The sequence below is a fragment of the Lepisosteus platostomus genome, chromosome 3, assembly GCF_059453375.1.
Source record: "Lepisosteus platostomus isolate fLepPlt1 chromosome 3, fLepPlt1.hap1, whole genome shotgun sequence".
In the NCBI taxonomy this organism is placed as follows: Eukaryota; Metazoa; Chordata; class Actinopteri; order Semionotiformes; family Lepisosteidae; genus Lepisosteus; species Lepisosteus platostomus.
Genome location: NC_142613.1, coordinates 15,979,881 through 16,001,130, shown reverse-complemented (window position 1 = coordinate 16,001,130; position 21,250 = coordinate 15,979,881). Strand labels below are relative to the sequence as shown.

Below are 21,250 nucleotides of genomic sequence, written 5' to 3'. Positions count from 1 at the left end.
TCCTCCAAACAACAACACTGAGCTCTCTCACTCTCTCGGAGTCTAATCCACAGACACAATTTCTTCTACTGGCTTCAGAGCACAGACCTCAGGATTCTGTATTTTAAGTAGAATTCAGAATAGTTAGTTTATTAATCCATCCATTTTAACTGGTTTATTTAATATAGTGCTACTGTATGGAGCCTATCCCTGACTGGGACACCAGTCCATCGCAGAGAACACACAGAAACAAACACACACAAACATGTCTTTGAACTGTGGGAGGAAACCCACAAAAACACTTGGAGGACATACAAACTCCACACAGATAGCACCCTAGATCCAGAATTGAACCCAGAGACCCAGCACTGCAAGGCAGAAATGCTCAACACTGCATCACCCTGCCACCCCATGTTCATTAATGTAATAGAAGAATAATTTATATATTTAGTTATAAACTAATTATCCCATAATAAGTTTTGTGGAGTTGTCTCCATATGGGTTTGTAACCTGAAAAACACAAAGATGCATCAAATGGGTGTTGGAAACAATAGTACAGGTTGTATTTGTGATGTTTTTCAGTATATTATGCCATCTCTGAAAGAGTTTTAAAGGAGCTTTGCCTTGGCATTAAAATTCCCATCTGCAGATCTATTTTGGCAGAGCTAACCTCTTTCAAAGAGAGAGAAGTCAAATTCATTGAATAAATTCCCCTTTCATATTAAGTATTATACTGATTGATTGGTTTATAAAGAAAAGTAGGCTTTCATGCCTTTACTAGTTCCAGGACAGAAAATGCAAGAGAACAGAGAAATTTAAACAGGGCATGAGCTGGCACATTTCTTTTGCTGCATGGTTAGCATTAGCATTTCAAGTCTACATTCCCCCAATGCATTTTAATTTGGAATAGATCAGGACGAATGATATGGATGATATTGTGCCAGCTGGCTTGGCTGAAACACAGAGGAAATGAAACACAGACACTGAGAACAAGAGAAGGGGAGAAAGAAAAGAAATAGAAATGGATTCTGAGAAAGATTTTCTATCTGTGTGCGAGTACAGTACTGGATGCATACACAGTCTCAACACTGGTGTGAAACCGTGACAGGCCGTCCTTTTGTCTGGAAAAGACAATGTGAGGATTATTCTGTACTGTCTCACTCATTCACAAACAATCGCATTTAGTGGGTCACACCATGGGACACCAGCATGTTTGCTGGCCTCACTCCTTGATTAACCCTCAATCCCAGTTGCCACCACCTCCTCATTTCCATATTAAGACCCAACCCCTCCTCTTCCGTCCCTCTCTCCTCCTCCTCCGAAACTAAAGTATTGTAACATGGCACTTTCTGGTATGCTGTATTATCCTCAAACAGCATAAAGTTATCATACAAATTTACACCCATAAATATTCAATTCAATTAACTTAAATTTCATTGGGAACCTCTGTCTCCTTCTCTCTCCTTTCATTTGCTTCCTTGTCTTTCTCACTTACTCTTCCCATATCTCATAGTCTTGGTCTTCCTCAAACACACTTGGAAATTACAGGGCTTTTTGTTTTGGTGGATTATTGGTTTTGGCAATCTGCTCAGCAACGCTCAGATATAACACTCAGTAATCAACATAAATACTACACCCACCAACAACCTATCACCCTCCCTCTTCATTCATCTCCTGTCATCTATCCCTGCCACCTCCATCCCCTACCCCAACCACAAAGCTACACAGCTAGACTAGCGTCTGTGCAGAGTGCATACCTCCATGACTTAAAAACCGCACACTGAATTTTAGATGTCTCACATGCTTACTGACTCTATAAGGAAAGGTGAAAGCAGTGCATGATAACCAATCAGTCTTCCAATGCACAGCAGCTTGTCCATTTTAAGAATTACCAGTTGCTGGGCTCTGAAACTGAATTTAAACAAAAATTACACATACATCTATACACGTTTGCTCCATTCATAGTATTTTTGACATTTCAGTCCTCAGCCACAGGTTAAAAAGTGCCTGAACTGCTCTGAAATCCACAATGAAATGCTCATTTTGATTTCTGAATCGCTATTTTATTGTGGTTGGGACAATTAAATTTTCACCCCAAAAAATATTTTCTGAAACAAGACAGGGGGCAAGTGAAAATGAAGGGGAGATGTATTAAAACTGAGAATAGGAGTCACTGTTTACACAAACGGTTGTGGGGATATGGAACAAGCTACCCAGCTATTTTCTCAAAGCTGATACTTGGGATATTTTTCAAAAAAACATCTGGATGATTAGCTACAAGCAACCAAACAAACTTGATGGACTGAAATGCCTTTCTCATGCACCCATTATGTTTTTGATTAGGTTTTTTTACTGCAATACCAAGTTGCTTGAGGACACGCCGAGATGATGCAGACCAGAAAGAAAGCCAATTGTTCTTTCAAGTTCTCTGAAAAGTGTTATGCATGATAGCAATTAAGTTAACTCTTCTGCTGGGAGAATTACAAATCCTTCAAAATCTACATTTCGATCATGACGCTTTGCACATACAGAATCAAATGAAATAAAATGTCATGTAATTTTATTAAACCCATGACATGCAGTTTATGATATGCACGTCATGGTATTATTGATACATATTTCAGTGGGAAACTAGAAACACTGAATACAATGACAACCTCCAAATTGTAATATCTTTAAGACCAATTTCCTGACCCACACAACAACCTGAAATCCATTATTTATCTGGATACCCATGAATTATCTTTTTTTTTTCAATATCTGAGGCATTTTTCAGGAAAAAGTGAGACTACCGTAATATGTAGTATGAGCTTGCGCATTACCAAATTATAATTATTTGTCATTAACTATATTTTCTACAATTATGATCACAATACTCTCTATCCTCTTTAAGTATAGTGAACATTTATTATTTTAGCAAAGCTGCTTACCCTACCAGGTACAGATGAAGATGATCTAGATAGTTCTAGATACAGGATGCCAATAATTATGCTTGCAGGTATAACTAGTAGTTATGCAATGTTGCTGCTGTTGTGGGCACTCACCGCGGTAGTTTGGATGAACACGGGGGCTGTAAACCCCAAATTTGATGAGCACAGGCACAGCGTAGCCCAGCCGCACCCACTCCACCACATGCAGGGGGAAGAGGCGTGGAGTGGTGTTGTCTGTCGCAGGGGGGGACAAGCTGCAGCCCAGCACAGCTGAGCCCCCAACTCTAGACCGTACCACTGAGTCTGCTCCCAGGGTGGGGCCTGCTGAAATAAAGAAGGCAAAAGCAACAGAGACCATGTTGAAATATGCAGGTCAATGTGATCGGAATTCAAGGGGAGAGATAAATTGCTTGCTGGAAAGAACCCATGAAGAGGGGCATGCAAACAACCTGTAGATTCAATGCAGCTGTGATTGTGCTCATTGCTCAGCATTAAAGAATGTAGACTACGATGTCCTTCTACACAATACAAAGTGAACAGAACAAAATGTGGATATGATAATGCCTATGAACCCCTGTGTCATGTCAGGTTCCTCTAGTAACTTGAGCCTACGAGGTCATGAGACTAGCATCCTAAAGAAAAATGCCTTAACAATAAAATTAAAAATGCACTTACAATAAAATAATCAATAAGGGACCTGAGGCCAGATATGGATAATCAATTCTTATTCTCATAGTGTGTATGTGTACTTGGTGGGGTGCAAGGACTACTAAGATTTGAAACAGCAGACTCCTGAGGTCCTAAAGACCTTGTCCTGCATTTCCAAAAGATTTCAGTGCAAGAGATTAAGCCCTGATGCGGGGAAATGATTAGGAATCAGGACACATGGTTATTTTGGATAATTCTAGTGGGAGGAGGGGGGGGGGATTACCTCTCCTTGTTCTTTCTGTTCAATTGGATGTGGAGAAATTTATTTTTGAATGTATACATTTCTCAAATTTTTTTTAGAAACAGTCATTTAGTGCTTCTCACACGTACTGTATCTAAGCAATTGTGCTCCAAATAAGCTTTAAAAACATGTGCCTTACCTACTCATGTATCTGTCCAGCATGGGTGGGCAGACTTTGTGGCATCTGTGTACTGGGGGAGGGCAGTGCCCCAAATTAAAGGTTTAACCTCTTGCAGGGGGAAGGACAGAAAATAAAACCAGATAAGGAAGATGGCAGGATGAAATTAAAGAGTGGGCGATAGAGAAACAAACTCCGGTCTAATGTTGGACTCTAATGACAATCATTACTATAGGCAGCCCTAAGACGGACCACGAACAAGCCTCCCTCACATTTCTATGAAAGAGGCTTAATGAGCCAGTACTTAAGCTAAATTGCTAACATGCAGTAACTACTAGAAGGTTGCTGCATCAAAGGTGATGCTGTTATACATATCTGACATACCAAGTAAGGCACGGAGAGAAAAAGAGAGAAGTGGAAAAAGATGGAGAAGGAATTAGAATAGGAAGGTGGTGCTTCTTACACAGGAAACAGAGCGCAGCTGCAGTGATGACCCCTGCGATCCAGAGGTGGGTCCGTCTCATGGCCAGGTCTCCCCGTCACACTCTGAATGTCCAGCACATTCCACACCACACCCCGGAGCTCCTGCAGAAAGCACAGTCAATGTAGCCATCAGTCAGTAACCTGACACAACACTGCAATGACTGTGAATCCATAAAACCTTCCGGCCACAGTCTGGAAGCAGGTCCAAGAAAGTGTGAAGATCTAAAATTTGTCAAACTTGAACAGAGCACAGCTGTAACTCCTCAGGATACAAGCACAAATTCTGCCCCTAAAGCAGAAAAAAAAAATTAATCAGTCAAAAGTATACTATTTATGCCAACATATATCAGTTAGACGTCAGGTTTTAGTTGGGTTTTGGATATCAGAGGTTCTGCTATTGGCTGGAACTCAACAGGCACAAGTGCTGGGCACGAGCCTCACCTTTTTACAGGGCAAAATTCCATCACTATGTGCTTGCCTGCTGAGGACTGCAGCCTAGCGGGTATCTTTAAAGCAGAGACCAGCAGTAAACCTAAGAAAAAAGACCATGTTTTTGATAATTGAAGGATGCTGTGAATTTTATATCTCTATGATGCAATGTGTGGAAACCAGCACTGCCTTCCCAAGTGTCTTTTAGTAATTCTTTAACCACTCATCTCCCACATCCATGAGGTTTCCAGGATTTTGATTTAGCCAGTTATAGAAAGCTAATGAAAAAACTCCTGACAAAACGTCCATCTACACATCAGTCACAGAATTCCAGACCTAGTACCTAAAGAGTTTCCGTTGGGTTGAAGTACCAGGGAATGTTCAAGCATGAAGGTCTCCTATTTTATTGCAAATAGAAGCATAAAATAGCCATGAAACTTTCACCAGTCCTCAACACAGAAATGCAGAACATGTACAAGGTGAAGGCTGCAGCATTGCTTTCATCTGCAGTGTTAAGTATTCACTGGTGTTCCTGCTTTAGAAGAGAAATGACGGCTGTGAAGCCTGTCATTCATGGTCAGAAACTGCCCAAAGTCACTGGGCAGCAGGTTAGGGGTAACAGCTTGTTACAGGACTAAATCAATTGTGATGCTGTTTGCATTAACAAGAGCATTCCTTTGCCTAGCCAGCCTGATGGCAGGAAAAGAGGAAGCTACAATCTATCACAGAGTTTACAACTCGTAATTAGTGGCTGGGACAAAGGTCTGATTTTATTCTGAGTCTCGGAATAACAGCAACAGACAGGAGTCTACATAAAAATATTTTAGGTCTCAAAGTTTCTCAAAGTTTTTGCACCATTGTACAGTTTAAAATGATTTATAAAAAGCAACACTGTTATTTTGTGTCAAATCTATGTAGATTCAACTTAAATAAGGTACAGTACTGACGTCACATACATAGGCCAGCTATGATTACCTACCAGCTGTCAGGTAAAAGTCTGTGACTAGCATTGTCATGGGGAGTGCTACCCTGAGCTGTGATTAGACAACTGTGAGTTTAGTTTTACCCTACAGATGTGCTGTTGCAACAGCCATCCTGTTTAATACAAGAGGAACTGCAGGTTCTGACATTTGGTGTCTGTGCTCGGCTAAGGATCCAATAGTGTGAAGCTGCCAGCTATGGGATTATGACTTGACTTTATTTGTCCAAGACAGAACCCCCCCCACTAAAATGTAGAGAGAATTCCATGATGCTTCCCACTCCTTTCTAAAAATGAACTGTGGTCCACTATGATAAAAGCACTGTAAAGTTTAGTAAAGCACAGATGAATCACAGTACTGAAAAATCGGTGAACTGCATGACAGAGCAAGATACGATATGTGGCAAGGCAGAAAAAAGGAGAAACAAGTATGAGAAAACACCACAAATACCTCAGAAAGTTGTTGTGATACCAGAACCTGGAGATAGAATAGTGTGCTGTTCTGACTTCAGTTAGCTGGATTAGTTTCCCCTCCCCCTCCTGTTTCTCCCATCCACTGACTAGCTACAGAACTAATACCAGCTTATTACTTTAAGTGAATTACAGAAATGGAAATGAAGGGTATTTTTAGAAGAGTAGCGAGCTAACTGCTTGACAAAATCCACTAGACATGTTTTTGTGCATATGCACACAGATGAGACATGCACTAGGCTGCAGTGTGTATTGGACCTGATTCCTGGCAACGTTGCCTTCACGCCATACAAGCAAAGGGGAATCACAGGTCCATTACCTGTTGTTTGCACAACAAGACCATAAAAAGTAGTTTTTATGATTCCATAGGTCACAGATAAGTGAACATAAACAAAGGCAAGAGAAAGCAGGTATTGGAGAGCTGATTTTTTGTATGATGAGCAGTAAGAGAAAATAACAGAACACAACCAAATGAAGGAAAACATACAGTAATACTCCACTCCTCTAAAGTCCATTAAAAATGTTTGCAGGGAGACTACCCACATCTAGTCTTTTTCAATTATAGAACTTCCCTTATACTATCCCCAATAATAGTTTGTCAATGTTTTTTTTTATTTTAATCTATAGCAAAAAAGGATTATCCATACGGCTATAAATGTATGAACATGCACAGTACACCTCAGGACAAAACTCACTTCCATTAGTATTGCAGTTTATACAAATAACTCTGTGAAGAAGGTGCAGACATAAAAATATTCACTGGAAAATTGATTACAAATTCCAGGTATATGGACAGAGGATTGGTTTTAAATTAAGTGAGAGCAAAACTGTTAGGACAGCATCTCTATTAGAGGGAGAGCTTCCCAATTTTCAATACAAGCAAAGAATCTGACAAATCACTGGACCAAGCCTGCTTACTCATCGATATACCTCTGATGTGTTAGGTCCTGTTTTTTAACAACTTGGGATTTTATTTTTCCAGCATATTTTCTCATATGAACCACAACATTGTTATTCCAACTGCAGTGGTGATGATATAATTTAACTCCTAAATAGGAGTGTACTAAATGGTTAAATATTTTAAAGAGAATATGGGATCTACAGAAAATTATTTAACTGTAAAAAAAAAGTTCAAAATTCAAATAGAACTTAAAATCTTAAACATTACATTTAAAATTTCTTGACCTTAGTCATGGGAGAGATGATCTTTATTATAAATGACAGGACAAAAGGACAGGAAAACCCTGTTCTAATGGCACCTGCACTAAAAGAGCTGTGGGGGGCTCCAGGGACTGGGGAGAAGAGAGAGAGATCAGCTTTAGGCTGTGTTTTTTTTGCACACAGAGAAAAACACACATTGACTGGAACTACAGCTGCCTGTTGGGAAAACAAATCACCAGAGTGTCTTAAAAATATAAACTGATAGCCAGGGCAACAGCAGAAGAAGACAAACTGAATTATTTGGACAGACTTCATGATAATTCAAGCTCTTTTTATATAAAATCTCAAATTTTATGTACCCCATTCACAATATACACACAAAGATTGGGGAGAATTTGTAAGCAAGAATACAGAAGGTGGATGTGTGCTTCACAGACGATTTCAAAATGCTCCATGGTAACGCTTTGCATACAGAAAGACTAGATCCTACAGAGGTAAAGAGCTTGTAACCAGGATGTTCCCCCAAGATACTATATTGCCACAGGTTCTGGCTTCAGATGAGAAGCAAAAACTCCCATCCTGCTGTCTGCGATTCTGCGACACTTGACCCCAAAGTATTTGCAAGTTTCTTGCTTAGGTAAATAGCAGTTACTTTACTCGACTTCAGGTACAGTAGGACTTCTCAACTCTGTTAACTTAGGCCCAACTTGCTTTCTATCTATTGTTTAAAGAAACAGAAACAGAGGACTTCAACTTAACCACATAAAGATGAATATGTCAACGGACAGTTAAAAACACAATAAGTTGGTTTAAAGAGGGGTTGACCAACTGTAATAGGAAGGTCACAAGATACACTGGTTTTCATTCCAATTCTGATTTTATTTACTTAATTCAACTAATTATTTAGTGTAGACAAAGTATTTAAATGTTAATCAATAACTCCTTGAAAGGTACCCTTAAACCCCTAGTGACCCCCAGTGGTGCTTGAGAAATGGACCTGCCATCCCCAGAATAAGGATTTAATTGGGTAATCAAGAGTTCAGTCAGGATGAAAACCTGGACCAAACTGGAGTCCTGAGGTCCAGGATTGGGAACCTGCAGCGGGAGACTAGGCAGTGGGAGCTGGTGACACTACACAGCCTCCCCTCAGTCTCTAAGCTGCTTTCCATTAGGTTGATAAATGGCAAATTATCATTATGATTGAAGCTGCATGAAACAATTAAATACAATTATTCAGATTGGGTTAGGACATGGAGTTACAAATGATGCATGAATAAGGTGTAGAGAGTGCATTGGTATTCTTACATGTTGCATTCTAGCAACTAATGATGTCAGAATAACTCAATGATGCAATTAAGCCACAATTATTTGTTCAATAACAACATTTTGGCATTGCTTTGGGTCAATAAATTCTGGAAATACGAGTATGTCTCTTGTTTCTCATACATCCCGCAAGGTGTTGATTACTACACACCAGGGGTGGCCAATCTTTGTCCTGGTGAGACACAGTTAGGTCTAATAGGTCTCCCTTGAATCATCAATGTGTAAAGAATTGATCAACATGCATTGTTCCACATGTGAAACAATCTGTGTTGATCCAATTAAGTTGGGTTTATTAATTCCAGAATTGTGGCCCTTGAGCATTGAAATAGTGGAATTTTTATTCCAAATGATCTAAACTATGTTTCTCAACAAATGACCTGCTTTGGAAAAAAATGATTCTTCAAGAATTTAGGAACTGATTAATTTAGCATGATTTCTAAAATCTGCTGGATAGTGGCTTTAGCAGAACCAAGGTTGGACACCAATTTGTGCACCTGTTCTTCATACCTAACAAGCAACATTCCAGCAATAACCCCCCCGAAAAAAAGTAATAAGTAACCATCATATATGAAATCTGGTTTCAATCTTGATTTTACACAATGCTTTTCATTAAGCCACTGGCTCCCAAGTTAAAAACAAATCTAGAGGCCCCTTTTCTGAATGGACTGAATAGGTGTTTTTTATCACATACTGTAGGTCACATAACAGGTCAGTAGGTTACACAATGAGTTTGCTTGCAAAACACTGAAAGGTGAACTGCAGTATGCTGTGAATGTAGGGTGTGTCCGGGAGCAAAGTGACACAGGGAAGAAATTAGAGAAATGTGAAGGAGGAAAGGACAGCAGCCACATTTCCTCAACGAGATGTGCTCTTCACATGTAGATGAATGCCTAGTCCCATAGCCAATGGGCCACTTTCTGAAGATAAACATTTTAAAGCAGTACTTACACCAAAATACATAAATAAGTGAATTCTTTGTTAAATTAATAGTTGCTCATCTGCAATATTCTACTGCTCACTATTCCTGACACTGATGAGACAAAAGAAAATACCAGTCACTGTTACTGAAATGATCTCAGAATAACTAATTGGGAGAAAACACTGCTGGCTGAAGAAAAAACAGGGGTGACTGCAAAAAACAAATGAGTAATTCAAACTCAAAATAGACTATTTGAAATTAGTTATTTTTTGTATTTTCTAAAATGCCACCATATTGTCAAACTGTAGAAGACATTTAATCAACAATGTTTAACCAAGCATAGGTGTAACTTTATGATCTTGTGTTGTCTTGTCCCTGTCATTATGGATCCAGACAGGTAAGACTAAGCAGCGTACTTGGACAACAATTTGTCATCATAGTAGTGATGTAAATGAGTGCAAAGCCGAGCTCCTACATATGCAACATTTTCTTTGGTCTTCCACCACAGTTGTGCCATCTCTGAGCCATGGCTGTTTACTTTAATAATGTAAAGCAATAGTGTATTGCTGTCAATTATGGTACCAGTGTCAAAATAAGATAGCTTTCATATTGCAAAAGATCTTCCATGCAGCAAGTACTAAATTATTTGGTCATTATACATAAATATATGACATACAGCACTGTGCATGTTTAATTGCCTGAGTGTCAGGCTGTAAACACCACTGATACAGAGAGACTTCTACATTCCTAAGGCTGAACAAAGTACACATACATTGTTTTTTCTCCCCGGTGAAGCTTTGCTGATAGAGAAAGGCTTCCGTCAATAATGTGTCCAACTTGTTCCAGGGATAAATACGAACGTTTTTTTCACAGCCCATCAGGCACTAGGAATGCTGCAGAGCGGGTTTTAGCTAAATGAACATGGTGAACCATAGAAATCAATAGGATTATCCAGTTCGATATACACAGAACTGTAAATTGAGCCCTCCTCACAGCATGAAAGACATCCATTTAAGGTGTTCTCTAGCGCTTCACTGTCAAGGAGTTTTCCCTACCAGTCTGTGTATGTGTTCCATCTAGCACCCGACTGTGTATTTTTAAAAGAAAACGTACACTACCATACACTGGTATACAATACATGCAGATCTTACATTATAAAATATTGAGTGGATTTCCCATTTCTACACTGTGTACAACAGCACACAGAATACATGATCAGGTGCTGAACCTAAAACATGGTCAGGTAATAATATGGGCTGAGGGTAGTCCAAGAATTGGGCTTAAGGAACTGAACCTTTTGTAGTCATAAACAGAGAAGATTATGAGGGGACATGATACAGGTATTCAAAGTCCTCAAAGGCACTAAGAATGTAGACCAAGTGGATTTCTTCACAAATAAACAGTGAACCACAAAACAGAGGAAACAAGGAGAGACTACTGTACACGGACACACATTTAAAACTGAGAATAGCAGGTACTTCTTTACCCAAAGGGCTGTGGGAGTCTGGAACAAGTTATATCTATCAGATGCTCACACGGTAGGTTATAAATGCTGCCCTTGAGCCTGGAGGTGGCCAGTTCTATTCACCACTCACTTATGTTCAGAAACTCTCATTGAGAAAGGGCACAACTGGCACAAAAGTTTGCTGAATTTGGAGAGAGGATTACTAGGGAATGCCCCTTCTGTAGTGATCTGCATTACCATGGCTGTGTACAGCTCTTAGAGATGGTGCTCACTATGAAACAGTATTCTATACAAAGCTGACTTGATTTGAATAAATGACTTAAATAGACAAATACCATAAAGGAAGGGTAAGGATTGTCTTAACCTGACTGGTAACTAACAGTGGTTTTACAAAGTCAAGGTTTGCCAGGAATGAGTTCCCCAGCTGTTATCTTGTTAATACAGACTCCCTAGGGAATGGAGGAAAAAGGTGAGCAGATTACACTGGGATTAAAGTCCTGCTACTAATTAGATAAACAAATGACAAGTAATCACCATACCTTCCTGCTCAATACAGCATATTACCTGAAAGTACAGTACATTCATACTTTTCCATAATTTACACTGTACATTTCAGTTGCCTCACATGACAATGTGCAAAATTACCACAGTAAAATATTTTTGTAGTTCCATCCATGTACTTTCTAACCACTCAGAAATACACTTTTAATTAGCACATACTGTACATTGCTTTGTTCAGTAACATACTTTACTATGTTTTACAGAGCTGTGTAAAACTCACTATGTTTTACAGAGCCATGACTTCCATCATACTTTGCTCTCCTTTACGGACAATTTTGCAAGCATGGGATTTTCTTGAAAACTCTAAATTAATAGAGAAACGCAAGTATAACAGTTTTTTTTCTAAGGCCTCAGAAAAGCTGCACGGGTTCAAACTGATCTAACCCGCTAGACACAGCAGAAGTGTCATTTTTCTCTCGTTCCATTACTAAGACTGCGTGGGCAGGCTGCATTCAGGCCCTATAAGGCATGGCCTTGTGGCAGGACCAAGTAGGTATAAGCAGCAGTATTAGTATCCAGATAAGAAGGGATGATCCTCTAAGAATCAGAAGTGGGAGAGGACAGGCTGCTCCAGAACCAAGGACAGGGGAAGGGCAGCCCACTGCACAACACACCTGGGGTCAACATGCAACAGCTTCGCTTACTACGTAGAATCCCGTCAGGTCAGGGAGACAAGTGATGGTGACATTTCTAATAAGGAGCTGTAATTTATTACTAGTGACAAGTCTGATAACTAACCTTTACTGTAGATGGTAAAACACAATGTTTTGGCTGTGGAGCCTTCTTCAGGTGAAGAAGGCTTCACAGCGGAAATGTTGTGTTTCATTTCTTCTCTTTTCGGCATGGAATAAACCTATTATTTGTTCCTTTGCAGACTACGCATGCTGACGCAGCTATCCACCTGAACTACTTTACTGTAGATTACTTGAAAATCAAATTACAAAACCCTAATCTTAACCTTAGTCTGAACCACACCTCTGATCCTAACACTATGGTTATTTACAGAAAGTACCTTGTTCCATCTACAATACTTTGAACAGCTATCTTCAACAGCTATAACTTGCAATGCTGTAGCTTCTACACTTAAGTGTGACCTTTGTGGGTTCAATTCCTGAGTGGAGAACTGCTGGTGTGTCCTTTGGAAGATACTTAACACTGATGGCTTCAGTAAAATATAAAAAGTAATATATTTCTTTGGATAAAAGCATCAGTCATAATAAATTAATGGTATGCTCAGTCAAAAACTTCACAAAGTGGAATCTCATCTGGATGATCCCACTGAAAGAGCAGCAGATGAGATCTCAGAACTTTCTTAATGCAGCACAACAAAGTCAGATTGTAATCAATCTCTACATGTGGTGTTCTGCAATTAATATATGTTCCTGGCCAGACCATCCACTTGGATTTTCTCATCAACTGGTCTGCTGTACACTACATCTACTGTATTATCCTGTACATCTGCACCACATTCACTGATATATATCGGTGCGTTCCACACAACAGCTTGAATTCATCCCTAAAGAAGACATGACCCCATTGCTGGCGAGTCTGCCTGAGATTCAGGACATACCACCACATTCTGTTGCATTGATAAACATCGGAGAGTATAGACCTCTGTGGTCATCTGACCTACAAATGATAAGAGTTTAGTCATCTCCTCATAACTGAACTGCTGATGGCTTAACTGTTGCAACCTGACCTTTCTAATGAAGTGTAATTGGCAGTGCAAAAGCAGAGAAAAGGACAGAGTAACAAGATGATGTATCAATCTTGGTGAGGCGTCATGACTGTCTATCTACTGTCCTATCACAGACAGGCAACATTCAATTTATGAGTATGAACTCTCCAGTGGCATAGAAGTGTTATTTTATTAGCTGGGCATCTTAGTTCCTTTTCCAGGCTTGGCATTCAACAAATTACATCACCTTATCATCTGTTCCCAATTAACTATTTCACAAAGAATGTGAAATGATTTGGTGCTTATGGAACAAACTCGCTAGAGTGTTTCATAGGCAGTTATAGATAGATACTTTATTAATCCCAGGAGGGAAACTGCAGTGCAACCGCAGCCTAGCACAGTCAACACAGCACAGTGTAACGAAACGATACAATAATACAACAACACAATACAGTAAGCACAGTCAGTGAGAAGTGCAGTAAAAAGGAATAAAATTGAGTATACAGAATTGCACACAGTACAGAAGATACAAAACAAACCAGAATGTACAGTACACAAGAAGATGTACTGCACATTATAGGTATATTGCACAAATCCCCAGCATATACTGTATTGCACATCCGTTGTAAACAGGAAAACCAGCTCTGGAAAACCAGAGAATTCACGTTTAGTCCAAAAACAGGTCAATGTTGCCTCTGCCCAGACACGCAGTGGATGAGTTGTAACGTCTTATGGCAGAAGGCAAGAATGACCTTCTGTAACGCTCCCTATCACACCGTGGTTGGATCAGCCTATTGCCGAACGTGCTCTTCATTCTGACAAACATGACATAGATGGGAGACATTGTCCATGATGGCCATTAATTATCAATTAATCAAAATGTCAAACACATTATCAATATCCAAAATCTATAGACCTTGTTTTCTAAAAACATACATGCATAAACAGAGTGAGAACTTTCATTTGATGGTTAGGGTGATAGATTAAAAGTTGAAAGAATGATCAGACTTCCACTGCACAGCACTGAGAACCATTTCAGTTTTTAATAGCTTGTATGTCTTATACAAATTGTATTTTATTTTAATTGTACTTAAGAAAAAGATAATTTACTGCATTTACTAAATATATATTCACACACATTTATATTATATATAGAGTAGGCTATATTAACTCCATATGTCAATATAGATTCTCTCTAAATTACAGAACTAGCCTGCAGATAGAAAATGATAGAAGGGATTAATGTGCAATGGAATGTGAGTCTTCCATCCCTGTATATTAAGGAAAAACACAATTCAAATTGAAAATAAGTTTATATAAGCCTAGGCCCAGTGCTAGATCAAAAAACCCAAACAGCTCAAGCTGCCGTATGATGGGAAGCGGTTACATTTCTTTCTGTCTTCAAATCTGCCTACTTCAGAATGAGAAGTAATACTGTCCATCTGTGATAAAACACAATATCAAGAACACCAATAATCAGCTTAAAGACTGAGGTCGACCTCTGTCCTTAGTGAGCTCCAAAATAATAATGACAAAATATTATTGTTAATATTAATTTATAGGAAAGACAGTGGCCTTAAACCTGACTGAACTTGTGGCTTGTAACTTTCAGTCTTGTTTTGTGCCCACTGTACTGAACATGCTCACTTGATCAAAAGAACATCATTGCAAACTTCTTCTAGACTTTTTCAATCCTTTCACTGAATTCATGTGCTTTGATTTTGTGTGAAATCCCTTCACAACAAACAAAAAAAGCAAACATAATATCAGAAAACAAATCAATCTTTCTGCAGCAATATAATTAGAATCTAGAATTCAGAATTTCCATCCTGTATGTCCTTTACTTCTTTAAACATTGATAGTACTGTTTTATAAAGGTGTTTAAGCTGAGCAAACAAAACATGAATACCACATAGCAAGTTAGGTGCTTTGCTAAGGAACAGTTGAACAGGGAACCTTTGATCCTAAAAGCCTTTTTGATCAAACATAAACATTCATGCCAAGCTCAAACACCTATGTCAGAGGCAACACAGCCTGGCAAAAACAGAACTGGAATGTGCATATCAAAATGACATTGGTTTATTATTTGGAATGCATTTACCATAAGAAACTAAAACTAAAATGATCGACGAGAAGGACATGAATGTTTTATTTTCCTCTGTGTTAGGCGGCTGGTCACTTATTTAAGTGTCAAACGAAATATGCCATTTGAACTCAAATGTTTTGCATTTGTTTAGGACCAATAATATATTCTAAATGCATGGATATAATGCTAAGCAAGAATTTCCTCTCACTATGTACTATAGGTAAATTGGTTTCCTTCACTTCTTCCCACAAACTGCTGCTTAATCAGAACAGACCTCCTTCAACTGTTCTTCAGTTTTAAATGTTGATTGACTGAGTTAATGCCATTCTAGCCCCACTCCTGAGAGCAGAGTCTAAATTTATGATTTGCAGCTTTACTACAATATGTCACAATACAGATACTCTGCTAAATGGACATCTTGATATAATTCCCAGTACAATTAACATTGTCCTGGAGAGATCATAAACTAACAAAAGAGGATGATCTCAAAGTTATCATGACAGCATTTTAAAACTAAGGCCTATAGTGATAGAATTAGAGCAGATCTTAAAAGGAAATGAGTTCCATAAGTGAAGAAGACCCAATATGAGATTATATTGATTGATCAACATAAGGACTGATAGACTGAAAGGTAGAGGAACAGATAATAAACTCCTTTTAAACTTTAATGAGTCAACAGCAACATCATTTATCATCTCTTGATTTGTCATAATCTATTGTTAATAGAGGTACAGGCTGCATTAAATGTAGGGAAATGGACAGATGGATCCTTGTCTGAACAAGATCATGGAAGAAATTGATACCTCAGATTACACATAGTGACAAAATAATTACACTAGATTAACACAGAGAGCAGGTGATCCTGCCTGGTGGTTAATAACAACAGTAAGTAAAATTAAAAAAAGAGAAAGAAAGAAAGAGAGAGAGATCAAGAGGCACATAGAATAACTATAACATCAGATTATACTGAACTGAATACACTGTAAAATGATAAATATTCAGACAGATAGATAGGCAGGTTGTTGGGGGAAAGAGCTAATAGAGCAGAAGGCAAAGAGCTTGGCAGACCAACTGTGGTCTAAATTAATCCCTTTCATCTTCAAATCCCTGGTGGAAGGTACTTCAATTCCAGTATTAAAGACACCTTGGGGTCCGGGAGTTCATGTACTGTATGTGGCTCTTTGTCTGAACTGAATGTTCGTGCTAAAATGTATGTGTTGTGTTAAACTGTATGGTTCTATCTAAATTCTTCTAAGCTGTGCATGGTTACATTTCGCATGCTATTGTTAGCTCTCCGTAAGTGCATTGTGTATGGTATGGCAGTTCACATACTGTAGATCAATGTTGGCGTGTGAGGAGCTTTTTGCTTGCATGCATGCTAGTGAACATTTGTGCTACAGTTCACATCAGTGTTTATTAGCTCTATTGTGAGAGTAAGTGTAATGGAGAGAAAAGAATGTCGGGGGAAGGGTTTATGACCATATGCTTCAGTGATTGATTTGCAGGCAGAAGGCAGGAAAGTGATCAATGACTGTAAAGAATAAAAGGAGAAAAACAGAAAAGGAAACAAGACTTCCTTGAATGCAAAAAACAAAAGAGATGTTGGTTCACATTGAAGGCACTGTACAACATATTCCTCAGACACCCCGATGTATAAAAGCATTTTGAGCAATAGGTTGAAACTATGGTAATCAGATTTATCAAAGTCACCACAACAGACATCCCTCTGTGAAATTTATTATTTCAAATGTCACTTTAAGGACTTTTCACTTATTGTCTGTAATCATTGCATCCACATAGCCATCCAAACAGATGGTGCCCACAGTTTCAGGATAAAAGATACCTCTCATCATGTGCAAAGAATACAGCATACTAAGGTTAGCATACACACAATACAACAAGTAACCCTGGCACCTCAATGTCATTAAGCATTATTGTGAACTGATATTGTATTTGTAATGCACAATTACACAGTGATACTGTATAGAAGAACAGGGAAGTACTACAAGACTGTGGTAATATATTTTTTTGCTACTAAACAATTTTCTTAAGGGCACCTGTATTACAAAAATACTATTTCTTAATATTTTCTAGAAAAATGTTCTAGACAATTACCAGTTTTCCATAAATACTGCTAGGTTCTTGAAGGAAATGTGTATATTTGTACAGACAGCTGTAAACAAATATCCTATGGGATATCAATAGGTTATTTTCTAGATGTACACTAAAGTCCCACGCAACCTGTCGTGAGCTAAAAACAAACCAAGAACAAAGGGTATCAGATGATGAAAAGACGGGTATATTGCTGAATAGGCAAACAACAACAGTCTTTCACTGCAAGAAAAGTCTTTGTTCTTCAGTAAAAGGATTGGGTACAATTGCCGCAAATATACGTATCAATCGCCAGTCACTCATTTTGCGTGTTTAATACTCAGATGCGCTATTCCATTGCTCTTTGATTTACGGAGCTCAATCTAAAAGTCTATTGTTCCCTTTTCCCGATGCAGGCTAGTTTTACTGTACTGCTGCCATACACCAACTAAATGGTATCATATTCATCGCTATCCTTTGGCTTTGTTTGAACAATGTCACACCATATGAAAAGCGATACAGTGAAACCTTACCGATAGCTTCTAAGAGCAGCGGTTGTCTAAGCGAAGGGAGAGCTACACATTTTTTTAAAGAAACAATCAAAATTTAAGTTTAAAATACATATGCCAAGATACTACAATCCGTACATATGTACAGCTACAGTATGTAGCTGTGTTACACTTCTAAAAGTTAATGGAGTATATGTAAGAAAATAAAGTTGGGGGGAGGAGCAGGAACAGAATTACTGTTTAAATATAATCAACACAAAGCCTCGAAACTGTCAAATCTACAACATTGTTCCCACAAGATAAAAATGTAGAGTTTCAAATACAGAAAAAATAATGTGCAAAATAATTAAATAATTCGCTATAGAACAGAGATCGGGAAAGACTGGTTTTCTAGTAAATTATCCTTGAAACGACAAGTGTTGCTATACAGTATGCACGCACAGTTAACTATGCTGGTACCAGTCTGTTCGGTACAGATCAATATCGACAGGGCAGCTGCAAGATTGCTTACACCCGTTTTGTCTGTTTTTAAACAAAATCTAGGTCGTCAGTCTATATGCACACCTTACCTTGTATTACTTCAGGTAGTTTTCCAGTCCACTCTCAAAGAAGGTTTGTAAGTCCATCGAAAATCAAATCTTATATCTTCTTTTCTCCTTAACAATTCATAAACAACAGCCAAGCTTCATTCTTAGATCCATGTTTTGGAAAATAAGTATCGTATCCAACAAAAGACAAACAGTATCCGGCTGTTTGTGGATCAGCAAAACCAAAATACAAATAAAACCTAAGGGAATCTTCCACTAATGACAATCCTTTAGCAAACAGGTCAACCCAGTTTAAATCGCTTTTAATTAACTTAAAATAAGTTAAAGGTATAAGACAGACATGAACAGACCAGCGACATAGAGCGCAAGTTCATACATAAGGGGTTTTCGAGAATAATTTTCCACTAATTGTCTTTCATCTAGTGTCGTTTTGCAAGACGATCTGTTTCTTCCTGTTTATCATTCAAGCCAGAATTTACTTAACTTCAGCACAACCACAATTTTAAGCTCATAGGCTTTGAAATCATACTGAACTGTAAAGATTGTCGTATATTCTTCCTAAATTATTGCTGCTGTATATTCTTGCATATGCTTTGTAAAATAATAGTATTTAATCACACAACTTTTGCCTACTTTGTTGTACAAGGTCACCAAATACACGCGTGAAAATGTGGCGATTTTTTTCACCCAGAGGAGGTAGTTTAAGACTGTCATTAGCCATGTTCTTTAAATTTCTTTTTGATGTTAACAAGAGACAGCGTTATCTCGCAATGAACTGGCAGGTTCCCACCAAGCCCTGAAGTTATTATAACGTATCTTCTTCTAGTAGGGAGTCTGGCAAGGTAGTGCGTAACGAGTCTGATCGAACACGCTTCGCAATAATTTTGACAACATTAATTTAGCTCGTAGCAATAATGAAAATAGCCTGTAGCTGCACTGTTAAAAAATAACGTGAACGAGGTAAGCGTTCACACTCGTAGTAGTTGTTTATGAACTACACAGATCAATAATAAAAGAAAGTAATAAGACACATAAGATGTTCTGCTCGTGGAGGCTCAAGAATCGCTTTTCAAATATGAAGTGCATCCCAGCGTGTTTCCGACGGCCGTTGTGAACCCGGGTCCTCAGTCATTCCACAAGTTTATTCAGGCGCTGTTGCAGAAATGGATGCACGGTGATGAAACCATAGCGAGAAACATTGTTTAATGTTTTGAGAGGTGAAGTCATTCAAAGTCCCAAATCAACTACTGCTCCCTATTTATATCCCAATACAGAAGCAGCGTGTTGCAGTTCTGATACAACACCTCCCCTCCTTTCCTCTTTCTACCTCTCGCTCCCTTTCCCTCCCTCTCACGGTCTCTCCTGGACCGACCAACCGCATTCGACCAGCGAGAGAGACAATAAACACACACCTCCCCCTTCTCTCTCTTGTCTCTAATTCAGACACTTTAAATTTTTAATCTCTAAGATCTTGTTGAATACTTCCCTCACTTTAGATACTTGACACATTGGTTTTTAAAAAGTCAGTTATTTAAGAACGTGAATCAACTATACACGTTTTGCCTTGTTTGGGGAGGGGGGGGGGTTCCTTTTCTTTACCCTTTTTATTCTTCTGACCCAAGAAATGTGTCCTTAAGTTCTTGTTACAACATATTTTAACTTTTGATGGTAACTGGAGGAAACGTATCTCGCATTTGTCAGGTTCCCATCAGGTCTTATTATAGCGTATCTTCTTCTAGTGGGAAGTCTGGTAAGGTAGTGCGTATATATTTTATCTCCACATCAATATATTTCTTTACAAACGGGCATTGTGGATAACATCAAGCAGTACAAGTGTAATTAACTTTGAATGTAGAGTAAACCAAATAAATAAATTCATACAGTCAGCCCGCATTTAGTGCTTTTTAAAATGTATTTAAAGAAGGAAAGGCAATTGATAACCTGTACTGTAAGTACAAATTACAAAGGATATAGGAAAGACCAAGAGAGACAAGTATATTGTAATGTAGGCTAAAATAAATATTCAAAAAATATTTCAGTATTACAATAGCAAAAAAAAGTTTGAAAGAAGTAAAATGACTCAAATCAAAAAGGAAAATGTTTAGATGAATATAAGGAATTGACTGAAGTAGCAAATTAATATTTAACAGAGAGCATGTCTCATTATTTAGAAAACACAAAGTCCTATATTAAATTATATTCTCATAAAGAGGCAGAAATGTATGTTTAACTTAAGAACATTATTTCGTGGTCTCTATGGTATTCTACAATTGTGCATAAGGATGTTTTTCACAGGCTATTCACCATTCTATAAGCAGTCTCTTCAGATAAACTCATTATAAACCTGCTAACAGAGCCTCCATCCATAAAAAACAAACAAACAAACAAACAAACAAACAAACAAACAAACAAACAAACAAACCAAGTATAGACCAATGTCTTCTATTACATACAAGATCATGAAAAAATACTTAGAGCTCAATTCTGTATGGCGATAGTAAAGGGAGAGTAAATATGGATTTAGAAGAAGCAGGTATTTGTTCCACTTGATAGAGTGTTTCTTAACAGAGC

The 21,250-nt window shown here is 38.3% G+C and overlaps 1 protein-coding gene across 3 annotated transcripts in view; it reads right to left on the bottom strand.

The window, feature by feature from the left end:
- The window catches only part of igsf9b (immunoglobulin superfamily, member 9b), a 63,053-nt gene extending 43,016 nt beyond the window's left edge, over positions 1–20,037 (bottom strand). For 2 of the 3 annotated variants that reach the window (XM_088624716.1, XM_088624718.1), the window contains exons 1-3: positions 18,701–20,037; positions 4,440–4,561; positions 3,024–3,233 (exon numbers count right to left, since the gene is read on the bottom strand). In XM_088624716.1, coding sequence (XP_088480842.1) covers positions 3,024–3,233; positions 4,440–4,500 — 271 coding nt within the window. In that variant the 5' untranslated portion in view covers positions 4,501–4,561; positions 18,701–20,037. The remainder of the gene's footprint in view (positions 1–3,023; positions 3,234–4,439; positions 4,562–18,700) is intronic. The other variant, XM_088624717.1, reaches the window with a different exon arrangement.
- Between the last annotated feature and the right edge of the window lie 1,213 nt (positions 20,038–21,250).